General features: G+C 41.4%; 1 protein-coding gene across 1 annotated transcript; it reads left to right on the top strand.

The window, feature by feature from the left end:
* Window positions 1–1,893: 1,893 nt before the first annotated feature.
* On the top strand, window positions 1,894–25,633 carry wnt10a (wingless-type MMTV integration site family, member 10a). The gene is made up of 4 exons (XM_085135810.1): window positions 1,894–2,479; window positions 4,003–4,268; window positions 9,004–9,377; window positions 23,201–25,633. Exons 1-4 carry the CDS (start codon window positions 2,418–2,420, stop codon window positions 23,702–23,704), a joined length of 1,206 nt encoding a protein of 401 aa, XP_084991936.1. The 5' UTR covers window positions 1,894–2,417; the 3' UTR covers window positions 23,705–25,633.
* Window positions 25,634–25,985: the final 352 nt, after the last annotated feature.

Below are 25,985 nucleotides of genomic sequence, written 5' to 3'. Positions count from 1 at the left end.
TTGAACATGAATATGAGATTAAGCTTAAATGAGCTTAATTTTTCTAGTCAGTCAGAAGTAAAATTTAACTTGACAAATTAAATTTTTATTTTTGATTTAATGTCTTTTGGTTTCTTGTCTTATTAATTTCATCATGTCATGTGATCTTTTTTCGCTCTGTTTTCCTCTTTTTGTTTGTTTTGCTTTTCGTGTTTTACAGCACAGAAAAACGCCTTTTAACACCTTTTTGCAGGTTGGCGTACAGGACGGCCTCGCTGCTTACAAAAGAGGCTCTCTGTGCTGCTGTTTTTGATTCTCCAAGTGGAAAGAGGGGGGTAAAGTATCAGTCGTGTTTATAAAGAACTGTGATTCAGAAAGTAATTTTATTATCAGTCATGACGAGAGCCAGAGACACAAAGGGCTCCAGATGACATGCGACACATCCTGCTGCAGAGCTGAAGTCAGAGACCCAAAACCACCAAGTCTATTAGCGATCCAGCTTTCCTTAGATGCCTTGAAATAATTAGTCACAAAGTTGCCGTCCCCGCCAAATCTTGCAGATCAGGGTGCTGTGATAAATCCCACTGGAAGAAAACTTGATGTGGGATTGTTTCCCTGAACTTCTAAATTTGTGTATCGCAACTTAATTGCGTCTGAACGCTAAACTTGTGTAGTGTTTTACTACTTTGGTTACTCCGTGCTGGCAGAATGCTTGCTTCACTGCACTGGTGGGGAAAACCTTTTTATTTGTGGTTTCTAATTCTTTGCTCTAGCCTGCTCATAAAGCACTGAGATGAGCGATATCATGTGGTGTTCATCAACCAGGGAGCTTTTTCTTAAACTTTATAGTCGTTTAAACAGAACGATTAAAGTCCATGACACACAGGCAAGGTTTGGACAGCAACGGGAGCCAGCAAGTTCTACAACGCCTCAGTTCTTCATGCTTTCATGCATAAGGACCTTCAGATTTACCGAACTTTGCAAACCAACATCCAGCTTACATCTTGGACTGTTTTCACGTGGATGCTTGAGATGGTCCGTGAAAAAAACGCCTTCCTCGCTTCTGAGAAAACTGTCCGCCCTGATGACGTCAGCAGGAGTGGTTGTGACTTTACTGGTCACTCTAAACAGTGACACCGTCTATCACCATCACCAGACCCTAAAACATATCAGGTAACTGTTACACCAGCTGTTCCACACATCAGGGGAACAGCTGGGTGGTTTTTCCATAGGCTTTTAAGAAATCCGACTTCCTTTTGCAACTAGAAGAGGTGCCCCCTGTTGGTCAACAGAAAAATGCAGATTTAAGGCGCTTTGCTTCAATCTTTTCGATCTGAAGGCCGCCTCCATCCTGTATATGGAGCAAAGTGCATTCAGTTTATAGCTAGAAACAATTATGCTGCTGGTTGCATTATAGGAAGTGCAGTAGGCTTTGTAGGGCTTTACCCACAGGGCTTATACATGGAAATATATCTCAGGTACTATTGCCTTAGTGTTGGACTGTTTTCTCAATATGTCTGCGTAATTTCACGGACGTGGACTCAGTGGAGCAGCACTTCGACCACGAGTCTGAAATGAGTCATGGACTGATTTTTTGAAATAATGGGTCAGTGGTAAGTTAAGGGACTGATTATAAATCTCATTATATTATATGTTTTTTTTTAAATAAATAAAAATAAAAATAATTCATGAGGTTTGGATATTCCCTTAGAGATCATAAACACCTTCAGCTTTAACATTCTTTTTACCTCTTTGTCCACTTCTTAATCATATTCATCATCGTCTTTCACAATCATCTAAGCAATCCACTAAATCAAACGCAAAAGAAAGTTTCGGTTTTGCGCGACTTTCCTCTTCATCCCCCATCCTCATCCTCAGCACCGCTCCTCAGAGGGCGCGGGCTAAGTGTTTCGGTTTTCTTATCTAGAAGGATCTCTATCCTGTTTTAACGAGGCACTTGACCTCCCTCGGCGCTCTCCTACTCCCTGAGTGACGCAAAAAAAGTGGGCTGGCGAAGCGCTAAGTGCAGCAGTTTAGAGGACTATCTGTGCGCTACTCCAGCAGACTTCATTTGGAGCGCCTATATAGGTTCAGTCGTCTGTCTCGGATGTTACACCAGAGCCTTGTCGGCGGAGATACCGGCATGAGAACGGATGCGTTTGAGAGGCTAAACATGGACTTTTCCTCAGCCTTGTAACAACCCCCCGCTTCATTCATTAAGTTGGGAGGTTGATGAAACTTTTCTTGAATGAGTCTCCCGCCGCTGGCTGGCGCGTCTGGATTCAGGTTAGTCGGAGCTGTCAGGTCCAGAGTTCAATTCTTCAGCCGGAGCCTTTTACCCCGTTTTTAAACTTTGTGGCGAAATACTGGAATTAGTTTAAACCAAACTCTTAATTTTGACAACTTTTTGTGAACATTTTTTATTGCAAGACACAAACATGGAAAACTCGGTCCTGAGAATGACATGCGTCCTGGTGGCTATCTGTCTCTTGGATAAAAGGTGAGTGAAATTAATACGGAATGCAGTAATTCTACTAAAACTTTAAGTCAAGCTGCTGTTTTAACGCAATTAAAGAACATCTTTCACTGAGCCTCCTTATTTGAACTTAAAAATCTGTTAACAGGATGTTGTGAGATGTCAGATTTATTTATCGACGTAAAATTTCATTCATTCAGCTAAATGTTTCACTGACAGTTTTCAGGGTTGTCTGCGCCTAAAATATAAATATAATGAAGTGTAAACAGTTGTGTGCTTTCTTTTTTATTCTTTATTATCTTGAACACTTTTTCCCACATGCTGGTTCCAGCTGTAAAATTTGGAAAGGCAGCTTTTGAACTTGTGCTGCTCTTTACTCTCAGAGCCGGAAACACAACAGGTACCAACAGAAGTCAAACTGGAATTGCAAAGCCACAAAAAGCAATCCCACACTGAAAGTGTAACATGCAAATGAATAACATGCAGTGGCAAGTTGTTTTATTGATTGATTGATTGTTTTTTTAATCGCTCCAAAGCTACTTTGCTTAGATAAGCGGCACACTGTGTGTGCGTGTGTGTGTGTGTGTGTGTGTGTGTGTGTTCCAACACTGACGACTTTTTCTTCTCTTTGCTTCGTGGAGAAGTTTTGCAGAAGACACTCCCGCAGGTCCCACGTGTTTACGAGACTATAAGCAGAGTGTGTGTGTAAATGCTTTCTCTTCCCCACACCTGTATTTGCGTGTGCATCTGGGAGTGCGCGTGGCTGTATCCGTGTGTTGGCTGGCTGCATGTGCGGCACACACAAACCTGTGTTTTGCCTGTAAAGACAATGAAAAGAAAAGCAGGACAGCTTTCAGTCATCAGGAGCGCATCGTGTGTTTCTTATTGCTGCTGTTCGTCTGCGGAGCACAAACGCGCTTTAGAGGCTGTCAGCTGAATTATTGCTGTTCACACGATTAACCTGAAACAGAAGCTGAGACAGTTGAGTGCAGAGACACACCTTACTGCTAATAACAATTATGTGCTAAAGTATTTCCTCTGGTTATTTTATGTGGTAGGTACGTAGTTGTTTTTTCTTTTTGCCTTAATTCATTGTGCTGCAATAAAAACATCCCGAGTTAAGTATGCATATTTTTAAAGACTTTAAAGGCTTAATCATATTTTTAAAATATTACTTTTATTTAAACCAATGGCAAAACAGATGCACAATCGTAAAGTGAATCAATCTGAAAAGTAGAACATACTAACAGATTAAAGAGTACAGTTCCCCTCCGAAACCACCAGCATCTGGAGATGTTTTTATCAGCGCTACCACAGCACACACATTTGTGTATTTTGGGGGTTTTACAGGAATCGGTTAAACCAGGGACCAACAAGTCATGGCAGGGTGCAATGGAAAGTGGGTGTCGAGGTGACACCAGAGGAACATAAAAAGAAAACTTACGAGTCCCACTATAACAAACCTTCGGAGACTAACATCAGCACACAGAAGATTTGACTTGCACATTTATCTTGTCAGTAACCTGATCTATACTTGCTCCGTGCAGGGTAGACTCCAATGAAATCTTGGGCCTGAAGCTCCCCAACATCGACCCAATCCTGAATGCCAACACGGTGTGTCTGACACTGCCAGGTTTGACAAGGCGCCAGCTGGAGGTGTGCATGCGTAACCCAGACGTGACGGCTTCAGCAATCCAGGGAATCCAGATTGCCATCCATGAGTGCCAGCACCAGTTCAGAGGGCACCGCTGGAACTGCTCCAGCCTGGAGACTAGAAACAAAATACCCTACGACAGCATAGTCTTCAAAAGAGGTCAGTTTTAACCCAATTTTTCTACTTAAAAAATAAACTTTTAAAAGTCCCAATATATGAATTACACTAAATTTACCACACAGTATTGTCTAAAGCGTGAATGAGTTTAAAAGCTTCTTTTAGTGAACTATGAAGGTGAAATGTCACCACAGGTTACCAGGTATAAGTTTGCTCTTGAGTCAGACTGCGGTTTCCTCCTCAACTGCACTTCAATGAAGTAACTTGAAAGGATGGGTTTAGAAAGATTAGCTGCCACAGAGACACAAAAGCTCCCAAACAAAAGTTCATATATTTCCTCAAACAAGATTATAAAAAGAGATTATTTTCCACGTAGTTATAATTCATCAATGTTAACTCGGAAACAAGTCCTCCAAATGAACAGGTTATCTCTAGTTATCTCTCGTTCCTAGCAGACTGGTATCTGCTTTCTAACCACCTCGCTGAAGCTTCTCAATAACCCATTCAAAAGAGCAGGCAACTTCAAAAGCAGTTAGTCACCTTCAGATTACCAAGCCTCATGCATATCATTTTTCCTTGACGCTTTGTAGGGCTTGGAGCTTTGCAAGTCAGCCACAAAGGATGAAAGAGGAGCTTTAGAGTTGGGAAGCCTTCAGATGGTGTCATCGCAGGTTATTGACTGGAAAAGGCATCAATTTCTTAGTAGCCTGAGCACCTGGATAGATGCAACACACAGTGCGGTTGGTAGTTTGAGTCTTGAGTTTAGTTGTCTTTCGATTTTACTTTCATCTTAGGAGTTGCAGAAAATTGGTTGAGATGCTCACGTGTATTGCTTTGGCTTAGCTTTGTGAGTTTTTAGTGAAAGTCTTTCAAGACAAGCGTGAAAAACTGGCTTTTTTAAAAAGAGCGTTTCTCTAAGACACTAATGATGACCTTACCTATCATAAAATAATTCCTACCATCTCTGCAAGAAAAACTATGGTTTGTAACCCTCACTGAGGACTATATCCTATCACTGCCATGAAATAACACAAAATATATAATAATTTTAGCTACAGTAAATACTTTCTCACCTCTGGTCTTACTTTCACTCCTAACTGACTCATTGAAAAGCTGTTTGTCATTATTAGCAGAGGCAGTTGCTCGTTGTCTGGCATCCCTGGTTTGCCTCGGGTGCAGAAACTCCAAACCACTGACATAAACAACCTCTTTAAATCGTGTGATTCATCTGTTACATGTTGATACGATCCTCTCCACACAAGCTAAAAAATGGATACAAGTTGACACGCTGCAGCCATCGTTGCGTGCAGTTACTGTAAGCATGAATGCTTTGAATAAGGGACGTTTTCAGAGGTGGATTATACAGAAGGTGAGTGCATGTATTCAGTGCAGCTCCTCCTGAAAAAACTCAAATACGCTCTCACACGAGGCTTGTGTGTACCAAACTGGTATTTTCTTCCCACATCATGTACTGCAGCAACAAGTTTATCTGTGGTGTTAAAAGCTCAGAATTGAAGAAAGTACTTCCAACTGGAAAACTCGCTTACTCGGTTACATTTGCAGGGCTTTCTCAAATCCTACATGTGACGTTCTAAACAGGTTCTTGAATAGATTATCAGGTGCTCTACATTTTAATATTTATTCTGGTGTCACTGCATCGGATGGTGCTCGAATCCTCTCTGCTGATGGTTTCTCGATAACTTTTACGGGTCTATGTTCATTCCCATTTAGCCCGCATTATAAACTAGGCTAAAGGGAGAGCCCAGCAGGACAGAGACGGACAGAAATAGGAGAATTGTTCCCTCTTTTTCTGTGTCTTTCTGCATTTCTTTCGCCATGTCTCGGTGTTCCCTGGCTGGGCTACTCCTAATGCTTTTTCTTCCCTTGCCAGTGCAAGTGCTTGTGAATTTGCTCTCAGCACTTTCCCAACTCTCCGAGGCAAAAGCACAAACCTGTTTAGTCGGTTTCTGTAACACAAAGTGACAGTTTCCTTTGAATCTTTAATTCATTTTGCCACTTCCTCTGCCATCAGTTCAGCCGGGCGTGCCACAGCCGGTGAATTATTTGTTAGATTGATTTGTTCCCGGTCTTCCGGGTGCTCGCGTTGCAGTGCCCAGCTCGGAGCAGATCAAGAGCTAAAACGGGCTTTCTAAGTATGAGGATGTGCTTAAGTGCCATGCTGCGCTCCTCTCCTGCTCAGTGTTGGTCAAGGTGGTTGGGTGGGGGTGGAGGAAGGTTGGGGGCTCTGATTGTGAGTCAGTGAGTCAAATTATTTATAGACGGTACAATTTTGGAGTGTGTGCATTTATTTCTGGGGTGTATTCAAAAGTATAATTGCTCCTATTTACATGTTAAATATTAAGGAAGCTATTATGTATTACTGCATGATATCAGTAGATCACATGCATTTCCTCTTAAGAGTCAAAGCAGAGTGAAAACAGAGATTAAAGGATATCGGCCATGTGAAAAATGAGGATTGCCCAATATCAGCAGTTTGCTCACAAGGTGTTTATAGCTTGTTTTTACTGCCTCCAGTTGGCAGCTTGTAAGGATGATGACTATCAGCTTCTTTGCTCTCTAAAAGTCAGCCAGCCTCAGCTCACTGAGCTATTGTGGAGGACGTTACCACCAGTGGAGATGTTATTTCAGTTAGAAGAGCCATGTGAACATCTACTGTAGTTGGAAGCACAGTCATCATTCAGAATATGACAATATCCTGAAAACGTCCTTTTAAGTTTTAGAAACATTGTTACTGGACTCCCTCTGACTATCATGAGAACAGCATTTATTGTGCAAAGGCAAATATTTCTATGCATAAAGCAACAAAAGTGTAAACTTTTACACCATATCTCACTAAAACAAATTAATCAGGGTTTTATTTTCAAATTTATTAATAAGGAAGTAACTTCAAACCCTGCTTAAAGGGGCAGATCCAGTTAAAAGCTTTTTTTTATTTGACTCCATCAAGCAGCCGGAATCATTTCCCCTTCGAGCTCAGTGCTATAAACCCCTAAGTGGTTTCTTTTCATGTTTTCTTTACAAGTTTCCATTATAACCGTAGCCGGTGGGGCTGCTTTTATACAACCTGAGGGTACCTTGACAGGGAGTAAGCTGAGATCTAACAATAAACACTACAGAGGGCAGGAGTGCAAATGATTCTGTCACACTTTATCCTTCGGTATTCACGGATTCCACAATTAGATATGGATTTCTTTCTCTTTTTTTTAGCGTACGTCCAGTGCACGCGTGTGTGTAAGTGTAAGGAGAGGCTGCTGTAACAGCAGTCTTATGATTTACAGGTCAGTCGTCGTCAGATACGCTCTTACATGTGCTGCATGCAAGTTACGTCATGAAGAAAAAAAGGGGATGCATTTAACTCTAAAAGCAAAAGGAGTCACACGTCATACGTGGATATTACACGCACACAGTCATTCATCTGCCTCCTTTACATGGAGTAGTTCCTTTTGAGTCAATTTAAAATGATTACAAGGTGAAAGCTGCGGTACGGCATAATGAGCCTCTCTAAGTTAAACACATGTACAGCTCATTTGGTGGCGAGTTGTCATCCAAATAGAGGAAACGACAAAAGCAAAGATCAAAGTACAGCCAGCAATCAGCCGGATTAACAGTTAATAAGTCAAGTCAATTTTCCTTATATTGCACATTTTAAAAAGAACCCGGTTACAAAGCATAATAAAGACTATAACTGAAAAAGTAGTCTAACCATGGTTAAGAACAATGGCTAAAAATAATCCGATAAGGGAGCAGTATGAAACACTGACAGGGAGCTTGACCAAACCATGAGGGACCTCAGAGTTGACTAAAAGCAAATGAAAATATGTCTTTGGAAAAATGATCAGTTGCTGAACAGGTTCTTATGTGGAAGGCAGATTATTCCAGAGCCCAGAGACAATAACCGTAAAGGCCCAGTCGCCTCGAGTTTGTAGGTGGGAGAAGTTGTTGGAATGACCTCACGGACCTGGAGGTAAAAGATCTGTAATATTCTGTGGAGCTAATCCATGGAGTCAAGCTATCCTTAACAAAAGCAAGATTTTAGCTACAGCTGGGTGAAAGATCCACGGATGGAGTACGTGTGTGTGTGTGTGTGGTTGTGGAGGTTGTCACAGGAAGGAGTCACAGCTCTATTTAGTCACAGTGTGCGAGTACCCCGTGGGTCCTCTGATGGGAGTGGTGGAGCCTACGAAGTTTGGAACACTGAATTGTTATTGTCCCAGATGTTTCCTCTGCTCTGAGTCTTGGCCTGTGCGCGTGTGCATGTGAAAAGAAAAAGTTCTGCGTGTTATTTACGATGCATAAAATAAAGAAAGCAAAATGTAAATGTGCTCTCACTCTCGAAATGAGGAAACTTCGAGCATGTAAATGTCGTGTAACACTAACTGAAATACAACTGTGTGGTATTTATAAAAGTCAAAAATGTACAACAAGTAAAGCTTTGAATTGGTATCTTAGTCATATAAATGATCAGTCACTGCAAATTTCACCTCTCTATCGCTCTTTTAGCCAGCAGTTTTCTCATTTCACTTTGGTTTCACATATATGATGATGTATTCTGCTTAAGAGTTATTAGAAATTCTCAAAGTTTGTCACACACAGCAGTAAAACACTGAGCACCATTTGAGAGCATACAGTCCATCTGGCATTTTAAATGGAAACATCTTTCCACTTCCAAAGTGTTTCCTGGTTCTGACACTTCTTATTATCTTTTACTTTCACATTAGCTTAAAACAACATGACTATGCCGCCCCTCTACCTGCAGGTTTTCGAGAGAGTGCCTTTGCGTATGCCATTGCAGCAGCGGGAGTGGTGCACGCGGTGGCCAATGCCTGCTCCATGGGCAAACTGAAAGCATGTGGCTGTGACGAGAAGCGACGAGGGGACGAGGAGGCTTTCCGTATCAAACTCCACCGCTTGCAAGTCGAGGCCATCCAGCGAGGGAAGGGTATGGTGCACGGTGTTATGGAGCACTTCCCGGCTGACCTGCCAGGGCCCCAAGACTCGTGGGAGTGGGGCGGCTGCAGCCCTGACGTGGAATTCGGAGAGAAGTTCTCACGGGATTTCCTGGATGCCCGTGAGACCTACAAAGACATCCACGCTCGTATGAGGCTGCATAATAATAAAGTTGGGAGACAGGTGAGTGAAAAGTGTGTTTGTGGGTCTTTTTTCCCCACGTTTGCATAACTGCTGCTATTTTGTTGTACTACATTAAAATATTTTAACATCAGACACACAGTTTACAACAGAACAAATGAAAAAAAAGAAGAAGCTCAAAGGGCCGATCGTAGATACTACACATCCGCTTCTGTCCTGTATCAGTTTATCAAAAATTACAGTGTTTTCAGCTGTTTGAACGTTTTAGAGGGTCAGGGGTTGTGTTTCAGAAGTGTTTCATACTGCATTATGTGAGGTTTAGGTTCATGTGGTGTGCGATCGAGTCCTTCCTCAATAACGTCTAAAGATTTAGAGAACTGGTAAAATAAGGGATAAGAGTAAAAGTAAACAGTTATTTTGAAGCAACTGTCTTCAAGCTTTAACATAGTTATATTAGATTGTATGGTCGCAGGGGACGTCAACTCAAAAGCATGGATGATGCTCAACTAAGCAGTAGAACCAGTAGAATCTCATAAAAGTAGGTTGATTCTGTTCATCGGGACGTTTTCAGTGGGAGAAAAGTTTCATCATCATCAGGTGATTCTTCAGTCTCAGCTGACTGCAGGTTTCAATCTTATAAACAGGACATTTGCATAATCACTGAAACCAGCACCACTGAAGGAACAATGAGCTGTGAGGTCAGTTATTAATATGCAAATATTCCAACATGTTCTCATCCCAAAACCCAACATACGACGCCATGTGGCAAATTGTCGGGATGTTACGCTTTCGGAAACATGAATGAATCTACACATGTACATTTGTTTTACTTTCTCAGCATTAATCACTTTGGAAAACAGCAGCTAATACGATTAAGATTGTGGTTAGGGATAAGGTCATGGTTAGGGTTGGAATACACGGCTGGAACGTGTGTTACCGCCGGGAACGTCATTCTATTGGATTCCATTCACAATCGTATCATAGGGACGCGGAAGGTTACCTTTCGTGTTCCTATGGGATGCCTCAGGACATGACAAACCCTCGGTATGTTACGCGTTGGGAATGACAGTGGTCTCAATAGTCATGTTATGGGACTAACTGACCTTTTATGGTCACTTGGATGAGCGACGAATTGTTTCTCCCACCGAAAACATCCAGATGAACAGAATCAACCTTTTGGGATTTACTTACCTGGATAACTGAGTGTGCATCAAGACAACTACTTTTAAAGTTTATTGGCTTTGTCCCACAATAAGGCTACGTTCATACTGCAGGCGAAAGCACATCAAATCCGACTTTTCTGACCCATATCCGATCATGGTGTGACAGTGTGAACGGCACAAATCCGATATTTTCAAATCCGATCTGGGTCACTTTCGTATGTGGTCCTGAATCCGATACATATCCGATGTTTTAGAAAGCGACTGCTGTTTGATGGTCAAGTCGCATTAAATCCGTCTTTTACGTCACTGACACAAGACAGACGCCAATTATCAGCGCCAGTGAAGACATCGCGAACGCTTCCTGGCCATCCAGTGAAACTGTTGGGAAGACAACGTTGGAGAAATGTGAACATTTTATTTGTTCTGTATAATCTGCAGATTCTGACAAAAATCTGCAACTATCCTTTGAAGCAGCGCTCCTCTAAAACAGCAATAAGGATCATTATTAGGTTATTTACATTATTATGTAAATAACAAAATAACTTAAAGCAAAAATTGGGAAACGTAAAGTCAGAAGTCTTTATATTAAGGTGCATCAGTCAAACAATACTGTTGGTCTGGGTCTAAACAGAGCGCGTTGTGCGTGACGTCGTCTTTTGCGCATGCGGCCGCTTTGAGCGTTCACACTAGAGCGCGTTTGCTGTCGCATTTTATCTGTAGTGTGAATGAGCACTAAGAAAAATCGGATTTGATCAAAAAATCGGAATTGAGCATCAAGACCTGCAGAGTGAACGTAGCCTAAGCTTGTCTAACAAAAAGTGACTCTCAGTGTTTGATGTTAGAATTCAGAAGCAACTTTTGAAGCGCACTTTATGAATTCTACTTTATGCTTAACACACATTTGTAAGGTTTAGTGGAAGCTTAACTGAAACTTACATTTATGGCGTGTTGTGAAAGTGATGAAAATAACTGTGTTATTTTGTTATTAAGGGTAAAAGTAGCACGAGCTTGAATGGTTTTGACATATTTGTCCTAATTATTAGCACATTACTTGAAACACAGTGTCTAAACGGTTCAGTAGGACAACTTCTCTTCAGAGAAAAAACAACTTCACCATCAAGCCGGTCGTCTTCGCCAGTCGAGGGCGAGTTGTCAGCCCAGATGAACTGCTTTGTTAAAATGGGCGTCATATCCTGCTGGTCATTTTAATTAGCGTCAGATCAGTCAGGATGTCATCCAAAACACAGCACGTCACTGACTGCGTGGTTTACAGTACAGGGTTCGGGGTATTTGGGGTATTTAGGACACAGCACAATACACCAAATGAAAAGCATCTGTATTGATTGGGTTTCAAACGATGGAATAGAAAGATGTAAATGACCGTGATAAACAGCTGCAACGTCCCGTACTGCGAGGGCAGCAGAGACGAGAAGCGGGCGTAAATTGCTCATTGTTCCCCATTTCCTCCAGAGTAATTTGGGCCTGTATCTTTTCATCAGTTTACTTCTGGTTTCCTTGATTATGCAGACAAAACACAAATGTGGAGTGCGTAAGCCGAACTCAACAACAGCTGGCCTCCCTGTAGTAGAAAGAGTGATAAGGTGACATAACCTCCAGTCAGTACGGTGGAAATGTGAGTAAACAGAAGCGGGGGCTGAAGTGAAATGAGTAATGAAACAGTGATTCATTCTTCTTTTGTAGTTGGATTCATTGCGTGCATGTTGCTTTTAGTTATTTTGAGGTAGAAAACTGAATCATGCACCGTGTTATTGCAGCACGTTCCAGGTTGTCTTTCTTTTCTGTCAATCATTTGCTGTGTATTCATTTATTCATTCAGGGAAATCTGTTCCTGTGAGCTGTGGTTTGGAGTTCTTCTGTGTGCTAACGAGAGCAAACTAACGGGCCTTAAAAAGTTGCATTTATAGCACATACAGTAAACTCACTGGCAGCGTGTTAGTGCTTCGTCGGGCCCTCTTTTGCCTTCAGATCTGCCTGAATTCTTCGAGGCACAGATGGAACAAGGTGCTGGAAACCTTCCCCCGAGATTTTGGTTGATATTAAGAAGACAGCGTCAGATTTTTGTGCTGCACATCCATGATGGGACTCTTCTTTTCACCACATCCTAAATGTGCTCTGTTGGACTGGGATCTGGTGACTTTGAGTACAGTGAAGCAGTTTGATACGATTGAATCTTTGTGACGTGTTGCGTTTTCTGGCTTGAAGTAGCCATCAGAAGATGGGTGCACCGTGGTCATACTGGGATGGACGTGGTCAGCAACAACACTCAGGTAGGTTTGGAATTTAAACTATGCTCATGTGGCAGGAAGGCGCCCAAAGCGTGACAAGAAGTTACGCGCCATGTGATCACACCATCACCAGCAGCCTGAACTGTTGATACAGTGTGAGATGGATCATGTTTTTTACACCAGATTTTGACCCTACCATGTAAATCTCACAGCAAAAATCAAGGCTCTCAGAGTAGTTAATGTTTTTTTCACCTTCTGGTATCATTTTTGGTCAGGCCGTGCAAATTGTAGCCTGTTCTTAGCTGACATGAGTAGCGTGGACTTCTGCTGCTCTTCTTAATTGTAGCGAGCAGTTATTTATCTGCTATCAGCTCAAAGCAGACTGGGCATTTGTCTCTGGCGTCAACAAGGCATTGTGACACAGAAAACTGCTCCTCACTGAGTATTTAGTCTTTTTGAGACGTTCTCTGTAACTCCTCGTCATGGTTTTGTGGGAACATCCCAGTAGATCTTTAGACCAGCTCATCCGGCACCAGCAACAATCAGTTAAATCACTTTTCTGATGTTTGATTTAAACATCTGAAACTCTCCCATGGATGCCTTTCTTATTGTTTAATCGTGACCTTTGACCTTAACTGAGCCAAGTGAGGCCTGCAGTTTTTTAGATGTTGTTCTGGGCTCTTTGTGATGCACTGGATGAGTCGTCGCTGTGCTCTTGGAGTATATTTGGCAGGCCGGTCACTCCTGTGAAGGTTTACCACTCTTCCAAGTTTTCTCCATGTGTGGATGATGGCTCTCACCGTGGTTCACTGCTGTCCCAAAGCTTTACAAAGCTGTAACTTTGAGCCTACTTTACTTTGTCAGACAGGTTCTAGTGGTTCAAATGATTTCTTGATGCAGCAGGTCTGGCAGTAATCAGGTCTGGGTGTGGCACTTAAATTGAACTTAGCTTTCTAAAAATGTGGTTAATCACAGTTAATTCATGATTTAACAAGCGGTGCAGTTACTTTTTCATACTTTTGCATTAATAAAGGAAATCATCATTTAAAAAGTGCATTTTGTATTTATTTGGATGATCTGTGACTAATATTAGGATTTTTTTAAAAATCTAAAACATGAAAGTTTGACAAATATACAATATATTTGTTACACAGGCTGTTAGCTAAGTAGCAGAGATAATTCAGTAACTAGCGAACATCCCATACATGCATTTTCCGTTTGCTAGCTTTGCATAACTTGTTTCCAACATTTGTTGCTAGGAAACATAATAATAGATAACCGTTTCAATAATAAAGATTTAATTTCAGGTAGGACAAGTGAAAACATTAAGCCATTGTGTAACTGTTTTGAAAAATAAATATTTTTTTAGTAAAAGATATTGAAGTGATTGCATTTCCTTTTTCCTTTGTTTGTTGGCGCGAATCAACTTGATCATTTTTTTACAATGACACGTGACGATATATCGGATATCATTGTCACCAACTGTTGACTCTAGTTAATCCCCTTTGACTGACGTGATGACTGACACAGATACCAGTGACTTCATTAGCCTTATATACAGCGCTTCTTTATTATACATTTGGCGTAACCTTAATTTTTTTTTAAAGAAACAAACAAAAAGATTAAAAAAGAGTTTATCAGCCACACTTTCATCTTGCAGGTGAGAACAGCAACAACAGCTCAAAGAAAAACAACCTATAACTGGCAACAATTCTGTTTATTGGTTTCCTTTTTGTCACATGACCTCGGTAGAGTAAAAATCTTTTACTGTTGGCTAATCTGGTACATCTGGTTATTCAAAACTGAAAACAAAAACTATTAGTTGGACTGGAGTGGGAGGATTTTGACATTCAAAACTTGCTCAGTGGATACTTTTATGGTAAATATTCTTAAAACTAGTCTTCAACTATCAAACCCACCCCAACTACAGGGGCTTCTCAAAGGGTCTCACCAACTTGTTGGGTTGCAATAACTGCTTAAGTGAGTATGAGACACAGAAGCCGTCCTGTGCTGGAAAAAAGGCAAAGATCAGAGAGAAAGGGAAACCAAGAGAGGAGGTGGAGCAGAGGGTAAGGTTAGGAAAAAAGACAGGGAGTAACAGAGGACAAATTTATGAGTCATCACAGAGGTGGTACTGTGAAATACTGATAGGTGCAATAAAACCCTCGCAACACACACACACACAGCTCCTAGAATCAAACAGAAAGTACTGACAGGTGGGGCCTCCTCAAAATAATGGCCACCCTTCTCTGTGTGTCTTTTGCTCCCACCCTCCCGCCATCACCACTTCACCTCCTTCCACCCCCTGCCCGACTCCCCTCTTTCAGAGCAGCAGTCTGTTAGCAGAGGAATGCGGTGGTTTTTAGCGGGGTGTGCATGTCGCCTCATGCCCACCCCAAGGTTCTCACGACGTCCCGTCTTGTTTTTAGCCCTAATTAGTGGCTGCTGGCAGTTTGGAAACAGATGTTTAAAACCCTGCAAAAGATTTTAGACTTCAAACACCAGGGCGGAAAGTAGAAAGAGATTCGCCCTTCCTTCCCTCCCCTCTTCCCCCTCTCCTGCGCTGCCTCCTCCAACCTCTTTGCAACAGGCCTTGCTGCAGAAATATCACTGTACACTTTACGTATGCGCACAAGCTTCAATTTAATTAAAATAAGAGATTTAAGTAAATAAATACTATATAACAATTATTACAGAAGCAGCCTCTCCAGCCCCTCAAGCACAGTCCCCCCCTTCGTTTGTTCCTCTGGCTTTCTCCAGTTAAACAAACAAACTCCCGTTCAGCCGTTATAAGAGCGCTTTTAAAAGGCCGGCGACATGTTTTAAGAGTTTATGACATGGAAACTCATCATCCCAAAGTAAATTTCTTGGCAGAATCACAGCGTTCTTATCAATCATTTAAACAGCACACCTCAAAACAAATGCTTGGCACACGTTCTTGTGTTCGTGTTGCAGAGCTTAGAGCCATTTCGAGGTGCTGTTGAATCCTGCCTGTTCATTAGGCAGGTGGTGACAATGCTGGCTATGTAGCAGTCTGCTGAGTTACTGGCAAACATCTTCTTCATAATTACAATTTACCATCAGGGCCTGACTTCAGGGGAGTAAGACGAGATGGTGTGTTGCTTTGCCGGGAGTAAACTATACGTTTCAACTCCTCTTCAACCCCTTTTCAAGCATGTGCAACTGGCAACTCGCACTTAAACATTGGTAAACATTTGAATGCTTGCCATGACTAAATCATAATAAAGTTGTGTTCATGATAGCGCTTGTGTCTCTGGTATTTCATGGACGCAGGTGAGCTTGCAGCAAGTGCAGCGCTACGTGACGGGGTGCAACACTGCAGTTTGGGCTTTGAAGTGAGATTCAAATTGCAGGTACCCTTCATCACCCGTATTTGCGAGCATGTCAGGTTATGACGGGATAAATAGGTGTGTTTGTAAGAGGGACTTAAGTCAAATCCTTCAGATCTAATGGGATTGCTCAAAAATTGGAAATGGCTTAGCAAAGATGGTGCAATATACTGAAGAGATGGGGAGTTTTGGCATCTACCCACACTGTTAGCCCAAGAGTAGGAGGACACAGAGAAGTGCATTGTATTGTTAAGTAACACTCTGGCAAAGAAAACTGCTTGTAATTAGATTCAATAAGCCAGTATTCAGTATTATTTTGTAGTGTTGATGTTTCCGGGCAATTGAAGACTTACTTTGTGAATTTCAAGGCATGACGCTCCTTCAGCGGGGCACCGAAGCTCCTGTAAGATTTATCAAAGTCATAATTAAGTCATTATGAATCTGAGCAGCAACCCTTGGAGAATCATCTCAACCAGCTAAAGTGGGACTCTTACATCCCTTCACAGCTAATATAACCCTGGAGCGATGATGATCTGTTCTTTGGAAGCCAGTTGTGTTAATGGACTCTGAAACCACACGAAACGGGTGCGTGTGTGCGTGCGTGTGTGTGTAATCAAAAATAGAAAGATTAGCCCTGCAATCCTCAGACGCCGTATCATCAGAGGAAGGCGGGGCATTCCTGAGTCCTGACAGTACAGTCTGACCTAACACACACTCTGTGGCATGTATGCATAAGCATGCGTACACACAGACACACACAAAAGTGCACAAGGAGGCAAACGCTTCATAGTTCAACAGGTGGAAGTGCTTATGCTGGTAATAACATTTTATTAGAGTCTCTAAATAAGTAGCTGTGGACAGCGTCTGCAGCTAACAGAGAGTAAATGCTGTACATACAGCTGCAAGTTCACACGCGGTCTGTGTAGCGCAGATATGGAGCGCGTTTGCTCAGGAAAAGCATGTCACTGCGTCTGCACGGTTGCGTGTGTGTTTGTCTGCATACGCTTAACTGTTCTTTTGAAGCGAGGCGTTTGATTTGTTTAAAGTGATGTCTGGGTTTAATGTGTTGCTGTGGGATTTGTTTGTGTGCTTTGATATCGCTCCGGCTTGCTGCTTGGCTTTAAAAGTCCTTTAGTAGGTTTTCTTTGAACTGACAAACACAAGGCAGCATGCAGACTAGTCTGCTGTTTATCCACTTAGCTGGGTCGACGGTGCGACACGCAGACGTTAGATTAGGATTTCCCCTTATACAGTCGGTGGTGATGACACGAGGATCGGCCAATGATTAAATTCAAAGCACCCAACGAAACAGGGAATAGCATTTTAGAACCGAGTTGTGTTATTAGAATATTGCAGAAATTGTTTTTTAAAGTAGATGAAGACTGATAAAAAAAGACGGAACTTTATACTCACAGACAAACAGACACAATGTTACTTTGTGTCGAGCTGCAGGACTTTCCCTGAGCTATTCACCAAATGTTTTATCACAGATGAGTCAGTATTGACTAAGGATGACAATCCTGCTGTAACATTAGGTTAAAAGGAGTGTGGTAATACTTTTACCTTTAGCATACTGCGATCCTGGATCACAGTGTGTGTTATGAGAGAGCTGCCAAGGGCAAGTGCACGCAAGAAATGGAAAAGTGCCTCATTATGTGTTCTATGAAAAAAAACAAAAACCCTCCAATTACACACAGAGGTTTGTTAATAAGCACACAGGTAAAAGTTCACTTGACACATGATGTACTTCTTTTTTTTGTAACACAACACGAGTCATTAAATAAGCAAATGTGTAATAATACTAATAAAATTAATAGTAACAGACTGGTAAGTTGTCCATGGTGGACCCTACCATCTCCCTGTGATAGCTAGAAGAGAAACGCCCATCTCCCCCCCACTCCCACACCATATTCATGTATATGAATAGCAGCCATCACTGCCTGTTAGTGCCCTTTTTTTGTTTTTTGCTCTTTTCTCTTTCCAGTTAAACGCATAAAGTGCCTAAAATACTCGTTCTATTAATTAATGCACTCTGACCCATACTCAGGCGCTCTTTGATCTCTACTTTACTTCATCCACCCGTGCTCGTTGCACAGTAGTCTGCTTGTACTTTTCCCCAGTCTACTGTATTATGTAGCCTACAGTCCTGGTCTGCCACCAACATGCTGCATTTGATCTCTGTCTGGGGTTGTTTTATAGATGCCTGTCTCTCTAGCCAATTAAAACTTGCCAGATGTTTGTCCCTAACTGTGGTCCACTTTGAAGAAGTCTGTTGTGTATGTGCTGGGTAAACCAAAGCATTAGTCATAAAATGGCATTTATGAATAAATTCTTACTCCAGTGCTTTGAAAGGATAATGTTTAATGCAGATAACTATTCTTCATCAAATGCGTTACAAGGATTTAAGACCCAAGAATGCAGCGAGGCGCAAATTCAGATTTCTTGTTTTCTCTGAAAGCCGGCAGCTGTTTTATTTGTTTAACACATTGTCCTTTTTTATTCTTCCCAAACTCTGGCTGCAGTACCTGAGCACACTAACAGAAGTAAGTGTTACTCAAGCTGTGTGTATGTCCATCTCTCGTTGCCAAGATACTCTCTGCTGACAGGTTTGATACTGCTGACCACAATCTAATCTATACGGCTGATAGGCAGGCGATTTGTGATAACACCCACACACACTTCTCTCTCAAACAGCCTTTGTGTATCAAACAATGTATCTAATCCTTTGGCTCATCTCCTCCTCCTGTCAGCCTCTTTTCCTCTCCCCACCCTTCACCTCTGAATTTACCTCACATTCCTTCCTCCACGGGCCCTAAATGCCCTCGGGGTTCATTTTCAGGATCAAAGATCAGATTTCTTTCCTGTTTTTACATCTACAACAACACATTAAAAAAATAATTTAGTCAACATTTCAAATGTAATCTCGGTACACAGTGAAAACACAATATTACTGCACATTTATGTCTGCTGTGCATGTTTCCTGCACAGGTAGTGTAGAGCTGTGTGAGCAACAAGGTCAGCAACATATTTGGTATTCATGTTAAATAAACAGCTGTTAGCCAATGCCGATAACTTTGTTTTCTTTCAGAGAAGAGTTAAGTGATTAGCGTGACAAACCAGGGAAGGACAAACGGTAACCGGTAAGACCGACTCGGGCAGTGAACACAAGTGTGTGCATCATTGTTTCCAAACTATCAGACTGCCAGAGTGGTGTCAACAAAAGTTTGGCCTTTTCAAATGAAAATGTAGCGGCCATCATCTAACTAAATATACTGATATATATTCTTACATTTTTCTGTGTTACTTGTCGGTGTCTCCTTTGTTGCACAGTGTAATTGCCCCAAGGGACAGATGAGTAGGAGCAACTGTAAGAAACCAAAAGGAAAAAATAACAACCTTTCATCTGGTCATTAATCAAAACAGCCTCATTCTTGAAGCCATGTAGATCTGGAAAAGTACACTTAATATGTTGATAAATGAAGAGGGACAGGGGGGGCTCATTATGTTAGAACGGTTACCAACACAAAACCTCATTTTAGACCAGCTTCTTCTATAAATAATGTGAAAAAGATGTCGTATTATTAAAGGTAATGTCATTCATCTGGGTAAAATAACTCACTCAGGTGCCCTCGTCTTTATTTCTACTTGCATAAAATGTCCTTTAGCAGTGCTCCTCTGATGATCAGATGAACCAGCGTCACACTGACGTGCCTTTCATCTGCATGTCAAAAGAATATCTTACATCTCCCACACACATCAATCACTTTTCACCAGCAGTTATTTTCTTTTGTTGAGGTTTTTTTTTCAAACTTTACCCAGTCAGACGACAGGGTGTGCACCATGCCTCGTGTTTAAAGAATAAATACACCCTGAACAAGAACTCAGACATTATTCCTTTGATGCTGCTTTGACAGATGTGTTAAAATTTAAATGGAAAGACGCTTCCCTGTGAATCTAGCCAAATGTTGCAAGATGCAGCAGAAATGCAGCAAAAATTTGGACACCAAGTATTGAAATGTCTTGCAAATCTGTTTGGCTGCTTTCTCACTTTATATCAGAAACCAAAAGCAAAACAAAAACTGCAAAGTTAATATTGCTGCATCGGGCTGAGTTATCGATCAGTGTATTTGTAGTTTGGAAAAAAGCGAGTGGAAGACTTGAAACACCTACTTGCCTTTTAACCAGCGTGAGAGCAAGGTTCAAAATGTTGTCTTAGAGATGCTCACAGTGTTGTCGTTACAGGAACTGTCCATGTGCCAGCCTCGGTGTTCACATATCTGTTCAGTTCTGTTTTATTTATGTTTAACAGTCATCTCAACCATGACTGTGACCCGGCGACTGTTGAGATCAAAATGAAAGTTTGGCAACAGGTGCCATCGAGGAAATCACGGGCACATGGCTGATACGAAACCTTTGCAAGATGTCCTTTAGTTCTAAAAGTTAAGGTATGATTATGACTGTGCAGCGATGGGTCGAATGCATGCTGCTCATGGATGTGAAAAGCAAACGTTGATGCTGTCTTTAGTGATGCATCAGAATTCGTTCACAGAAGCCTAGAAATCTGTGGCCCATTTCTGCAGAGTTCCTCACTCTTCTGACTCTTTGAGCGTTCATATCATCAGCCTTCTCCTGAGGAGGAGCGTGCTGTGCTGATTTCACTTCTGCAGGTCTCTGTGTGGATTTGCTTTGTTGCACTTTTAGATTTTTAGATATGGAAGCCAGTCGTGCTGTGCAACTGACTGATTATGCACAGCACACTTATCTCCACATGCACTGAGCATCTCAAGAAAATATTTCCTTTTATGTGAATTTCTCCACTCTGATAAACATGAAAGATGTTTTTAGGGATGCTGCTGTTCTTCTCCGGCAACAATATCTCATATTGAGAAAGAAACTTTCTCTTTAAGCTGGTTGTTTTGTTGTTTTACTGTTCTTTGAAAGCTCTGTCCTGCTGCGAATATACCATCAAACAGTAGCAATGTGGATGCAATTATGACTCCTAGGTCAGTTTGTCTCTTTAAGGTTTAAGTGGGTTGGAGCGTTTCATGATTACAGACTTTGCTGTGTGTTTAAGGCCAGCACGTTTGTGATTCTGGGGTTGCCTCTGGCCTCATGTAAAAACTGAGCCAGAAGTTACAATGTGAACTCAGTGCAAGTGCCGCTTGAGCAATTATAGTGTTGTTTACCATAAAGCCGTACAGCGTCTAGTACAGCGTCTCCTCGCCACTGATCACAGCGTCTTGAAACTTTCCTTTCAACACTCCCAATGACAGTGTAACCATGTTTATCCAAAAAGCACACTTCTAAGTCACTTTCTGTTATTGTAGCACATTATGAACACACAGTGATGGGCAAGGTTAAAATATTTTGCATTCTTTTGCACGATTGTTATAATATAGCATCTAAACGGCTTTAAAGTGTAGTATCGGTGCCTCCAACGTTTAATTTTCTCCACTTAAAAGGCTCATTACTGGTAAGCTTGAGTGATGGCAGAAAAACATAACTCCAAACATAAACATGTATTTTCAAACACTATATGTAGGATTTTGCAGCTTTAAACGGATGCATCACATCCCATTGGCCAGAGCTGATGTGTTTGTGCCGTTACTCTGTTTTTCTTTCCTTCTTTTTCTTTTCATGTTTTTAATATTACTGGTCACCTTTGAACTTTGCCTCGGTGGCAAACACGAGGGTTTTCTTTTCATGTGCATTTCACATGTTTGTCATGAACAGATGACTCACGCCTTTACTTGGCAATGTTAGCTCAAGTCGGAAACCCACAAAGCATTGCATGAAACAGTGTGCTGCACACACACACACACAAAAACCCTCAAAACATTACGACATTTACAAATTGGTCCTGCTACCTCTGCATAAAACAGACGACTGGGTATTTGATTTCTGGCTTCCATCCTAATTGGCCCAATTTTGGTAGGTTACAAGATTTTAAGACTTAAAAAGCTCAATAAAGGTTTATCTCTCATGCTTTCTATTTTTTCTCTTTAAAAGATTAGATGGTAGTTTTACCATAAAATTTACAAACACAAAAAACAGAGCTTAACAATACAAAAGCAGAGGAACCGCTCAGGCTTTTTACCACATACATAAAAATGTGAATATAGACAAATACCCACAAACACCTTTTCTGAAGCCATGTATTGATTTTTGTCTGATTCCACCGAAAGTGAACAAGTGTGGGTGAAGTTCTTGTTTTTTCATGTGTATGAGAGAATAATCACCCTTATTGCTAGCACATGTGTAGCATGTCTTTAATTGTGCGAGTGTCCAGCCTGCGCCAGTGTGTTGATAGGGGTGGCAGCAGTATCATCTGTCAGTACTCTGGGTGGCCTGGTGTTCCTGTTGGTAATTGGATCTTAAAGTTTAGGGCTGGTGATGACTGATAAACATTCACGTGCACACACACACACACACACACACTGAGATGCACCGAGGGTTTGTCATGAGTGATATATGTGTACGCAGATCCTGCACCGTTCGCTATAACGGGATATTTTGTTTGTTTATGTGTGCAGATTTGGATTGTAGACTCCATAAACATTCTTTGAGGCTTAATGTAAGAATTAAATTGTGTGCAGTGTTTTCATATACTGTAAGTAGCTCAATGAGCAGATCTAGCTGCTGATGTCTGTGCAGTTCCATTGGACAGCCTTAAACTATTAAAGTGAAAATATGTAAATAGTGTTATGCTCTGATGCCTAATGTGCAGCTACATGTGGGTTATGCTCAGAGTCTCTACCTGATGCCAAAAGATGAATAATGACAGCGCTGTTTGGGTGATACCTGCATCCATGTGTGTTATTTGATAGCAGCATATTTAACAACATATTGAGAGTCAGACCACCTGGATTCTTCAGTATGGAGCCAATGTTTCTTCAAGCATTTCATTACATGCTAGGACAGTGGCTTGTATGGTGAAATAAAGTCAGTACAGCAACACCCTTTATCTGTATATGTTAACCTTAAAATAAAACCAGTAATCGAGGCAGGTGTTAATCATCTTTTTTTCTTCTCTCTGCTCTTTTCCTCGCCTGTGCTTCCTTCCTCACTCCATCCTACTCTCTCTCCTTTTCTCTGCGTTTTCCCAGGTGGTGCTCGACCACATGAGAAGGAAATGCAAGTGCCATGGGACCTCGGGGAGCTGCCAGCTGAAAACCTGCTGGCAGGTCACTCCAGAGTTCCGAGTGGTGGGTTCAATCCTCAAAGAACGCTTCCACATCGCCACGCTTATCAAGGCTCACAACCGGAACACTGGACAGCTGGACCACTCCCATCACAACAACCATCATCACCATCATCAGCACAATCACCATCACCACCGGCGGCGACCCAGCATCAACGAACTAGTCTACTTTGAAAAGTCACCAGATTTTTGCGAGCGAGACCTGGGCTCGGATTCAGCGGGCACACAGGGCCGGATCTGCAACAAGACCAGCCCGGGCATGGACAACTGTGAGAGTCTGTGCTGCGGCAGGGGCCACAACATTCTGCAGCAGACGCGAAGCGAACGCTGCAACTGCAAGTTTCACTGGTGCTGCTACGTGGTCTGTGAAGAGTGCCGGATAACAGAGTGGGTCAGCGTCTGTAAATGAAGAAACACACACCAAAAGGCTAAACAAACAAAACGGAGAGAAAAAGACATTTTTTAAGCCAGAATATTACTTTGAAATGGGGACATGACCATAAGTTGTGTGCCCCGTTCTTTTTTGCGGTGGACTGCAGTTTTTCTTTGCAGAGAAGATGTGCAAGAACAGAGTGGGAAGCAGTTGAGCCAGCAGAAAGATAGAAGTGTATGTTGGTAAAGAATGTGCACATGCAGCATATGTGAAAAGGTGCCACAACTCAAAGACCTTGGATGTATACTGCCTTCATCACGAGGTCGAGGAACATAGTAATTTAAAGATACAAATCTGAAATAAATTCAATATATTGTGACTGGCACAGAGCTGCATGAGAGTCAAGTGAGCAAAGAGGAAGTTTAAAGTAAGTAGTAGAGAGAAAGTTTGCAGGGGGAACATAAGATCTGCATAAAACTTAAACTCAAGTATATTTCTGAAACATTGTCCCTCGATCCTCAATTGCAAGTACCGTCACTTATAGCATAGCTTAAATCCAGCCATGGTTATTATTTACCTTGTCTGCTACATGTAGAGGCAAAACGTCAGGACTCATAGTGCACACAGTTTGACAAAGCACTTACGTATCTGGGGCACTGAAGGATTTTATACCTTGTTTAAGGACAGTTCAGAATTTTCCATATTTATTTATAGCAGCTATCATGTTGCACATGGAATACATTGAATGATTGTCTGGCTCAACTGAAAGTCAGTGTTACTACCCCTGCCAACACTAATAATAATGTTAAAAATGTTAAAAAAGAGGTAGAACTGATTTGATTGCAATGCTGCCTTCATGAGCAGAACACGACAATGACCTCTTTAGAAACAGCAACGATGAATTTGAGTGGCTGAAGTCTAAAGATCAAAAGTGCGATCTGAAACCCGGATTGCTGGCGCTGACTCCAAATATAAAAAAAACCACTTCCTTTTCTCTCATGGTGGCTGTCTAGATACTGTAAATGTTTCCACTAATAAGCTTCAGACAGATCAAGAACCGTGTCTATACACTATAAGATTCATTTCATAGTCCGAAAACCGTTTGAGGCACAAACGTGTACCCGTGTATTCAGAAATCCTTGAAAATGTCGCACAGCTCCAGATGTATGTCATCCAAAATGTGTGGTCCGTGTTGTGTGTGGTACGTAATGTAAGAGGACCGAGAACGGTTTTCATCGTCAACATGATCTGAACAGCACTGTAAATAAAAATGAATAATGCTGCACCGAATACCATCAATAATTTTTAAAGTGCCTCAGGAAACTGAGTGCGCACAAACACGCTCCAGTTCCTCACACTATAAACATCCAAAACTGTCATCAATCAAATGTTTCCTGTTTTGTGATGCAATGTAATGTGTGCAACACTGTAAGCTTTGTGTAATATATCTACACTCACCTACTTCACACTTCTTTGATGTGTACTACAGGGATATTCTGATGTCAACTTCTAACTATATATAAGAAAAAAAGAACATTGATATGGATTTCTGCCTATACACATTTATAAGATCATATTTGGTTTCATGAAACCTGTATGAGTAAGGCTCCTTATCAGACAGTGTAATTTATTTTGAGTAAATATATTTCTGTGTTGAAAGCAGAGAAAAAAATCTGGGATTATATTTCCAGTGTAACAGTTTATTTTGATTCTGATAAGTAGTTTGCACATACTTAACTGTGTCCAGGAAAACTCTGGGAAGATATCAGCAATATGCATTTTTTCATGTCATAAATGTATGTATGTGTGTATTTGTATGTTTTAATATGGTTATTATCTAAGTTATTTTATTTTTGTGGATAACTTAATATTTGTAAGACAATAAAGACAGACCATAATAATGAAAGAAGCTTTAATGTGATGAATAATAAAGAACCTGAAAACAGTGGATTTTGGGAAAAGAAACATGTAATGTTTATTATTTCATGAACCATGCTGAAGATGATGAATTCTTTGCTTACTCAGTGCTACGGTATGTTAGGCGTCAGGGATTTTTATTTCTTCAGTTTCAGCTCCATGAAAAGTCGATAATCCCCCTGATGATCGGATCTTTCTTTATACTGTAAGGTCAAGACCCTACAATACTACAGAGAAAACTCCAACAATCAAATTACCCCCTATGAGCAAGCACTTTGGCGACAGCGGGAAGGAAAAACTCCCATTTAACAGGAAAACACCTCCAGCAGAACCCGGCTCAGGGAGGGGCGGGGCCATCTGCGCCGACTGATTGTGAATTAGGGAAGAGAGACAGGACAGA

Source organism: Neolamprologus multifasciatus, chromosome 16 (assembly GCF_963576455.1).
Source record: "Neolamprologus multifasciatus chromosome 16, fNeoMul1.2, whole genome shotgun sequence".
Taxonomy (NCBI): Eukaryota; Metazoa; Chordata; class Actinopteri; order Cichliformes; family Cichlidae; genus Neolamprologus; species Neolamprologus multifasciatus.
The sequence above is the reverse complement of the archived record's forward strand: the minus strand, read 5'-3'. Positions and strand labels throughout refer to the sequence as shown.

Coding starts and splice junctions, on each gene's coding strand:
- wnt10a (XM_085135810.1), top strand. CDS start 2,418: ATGGAAAACTCGGTCCTGAGAATGACATGCGTCCTGGTGGCTATCTGT. Junction 2,480..4,002: donor ATCTGTCTCTTGGATAAAAG/GTGAGTGAAATT, acceptor TGCTCCGTGCAG/GGTAGACTCCAATGAAATCT. Junction 9,378..23,200: donor ATAATAAAGTTGGGAGACAG/GTGAGTGAAAAG, acceptor GCGTTTTCCCAG/GTGGTGCTCGACCACATGAG.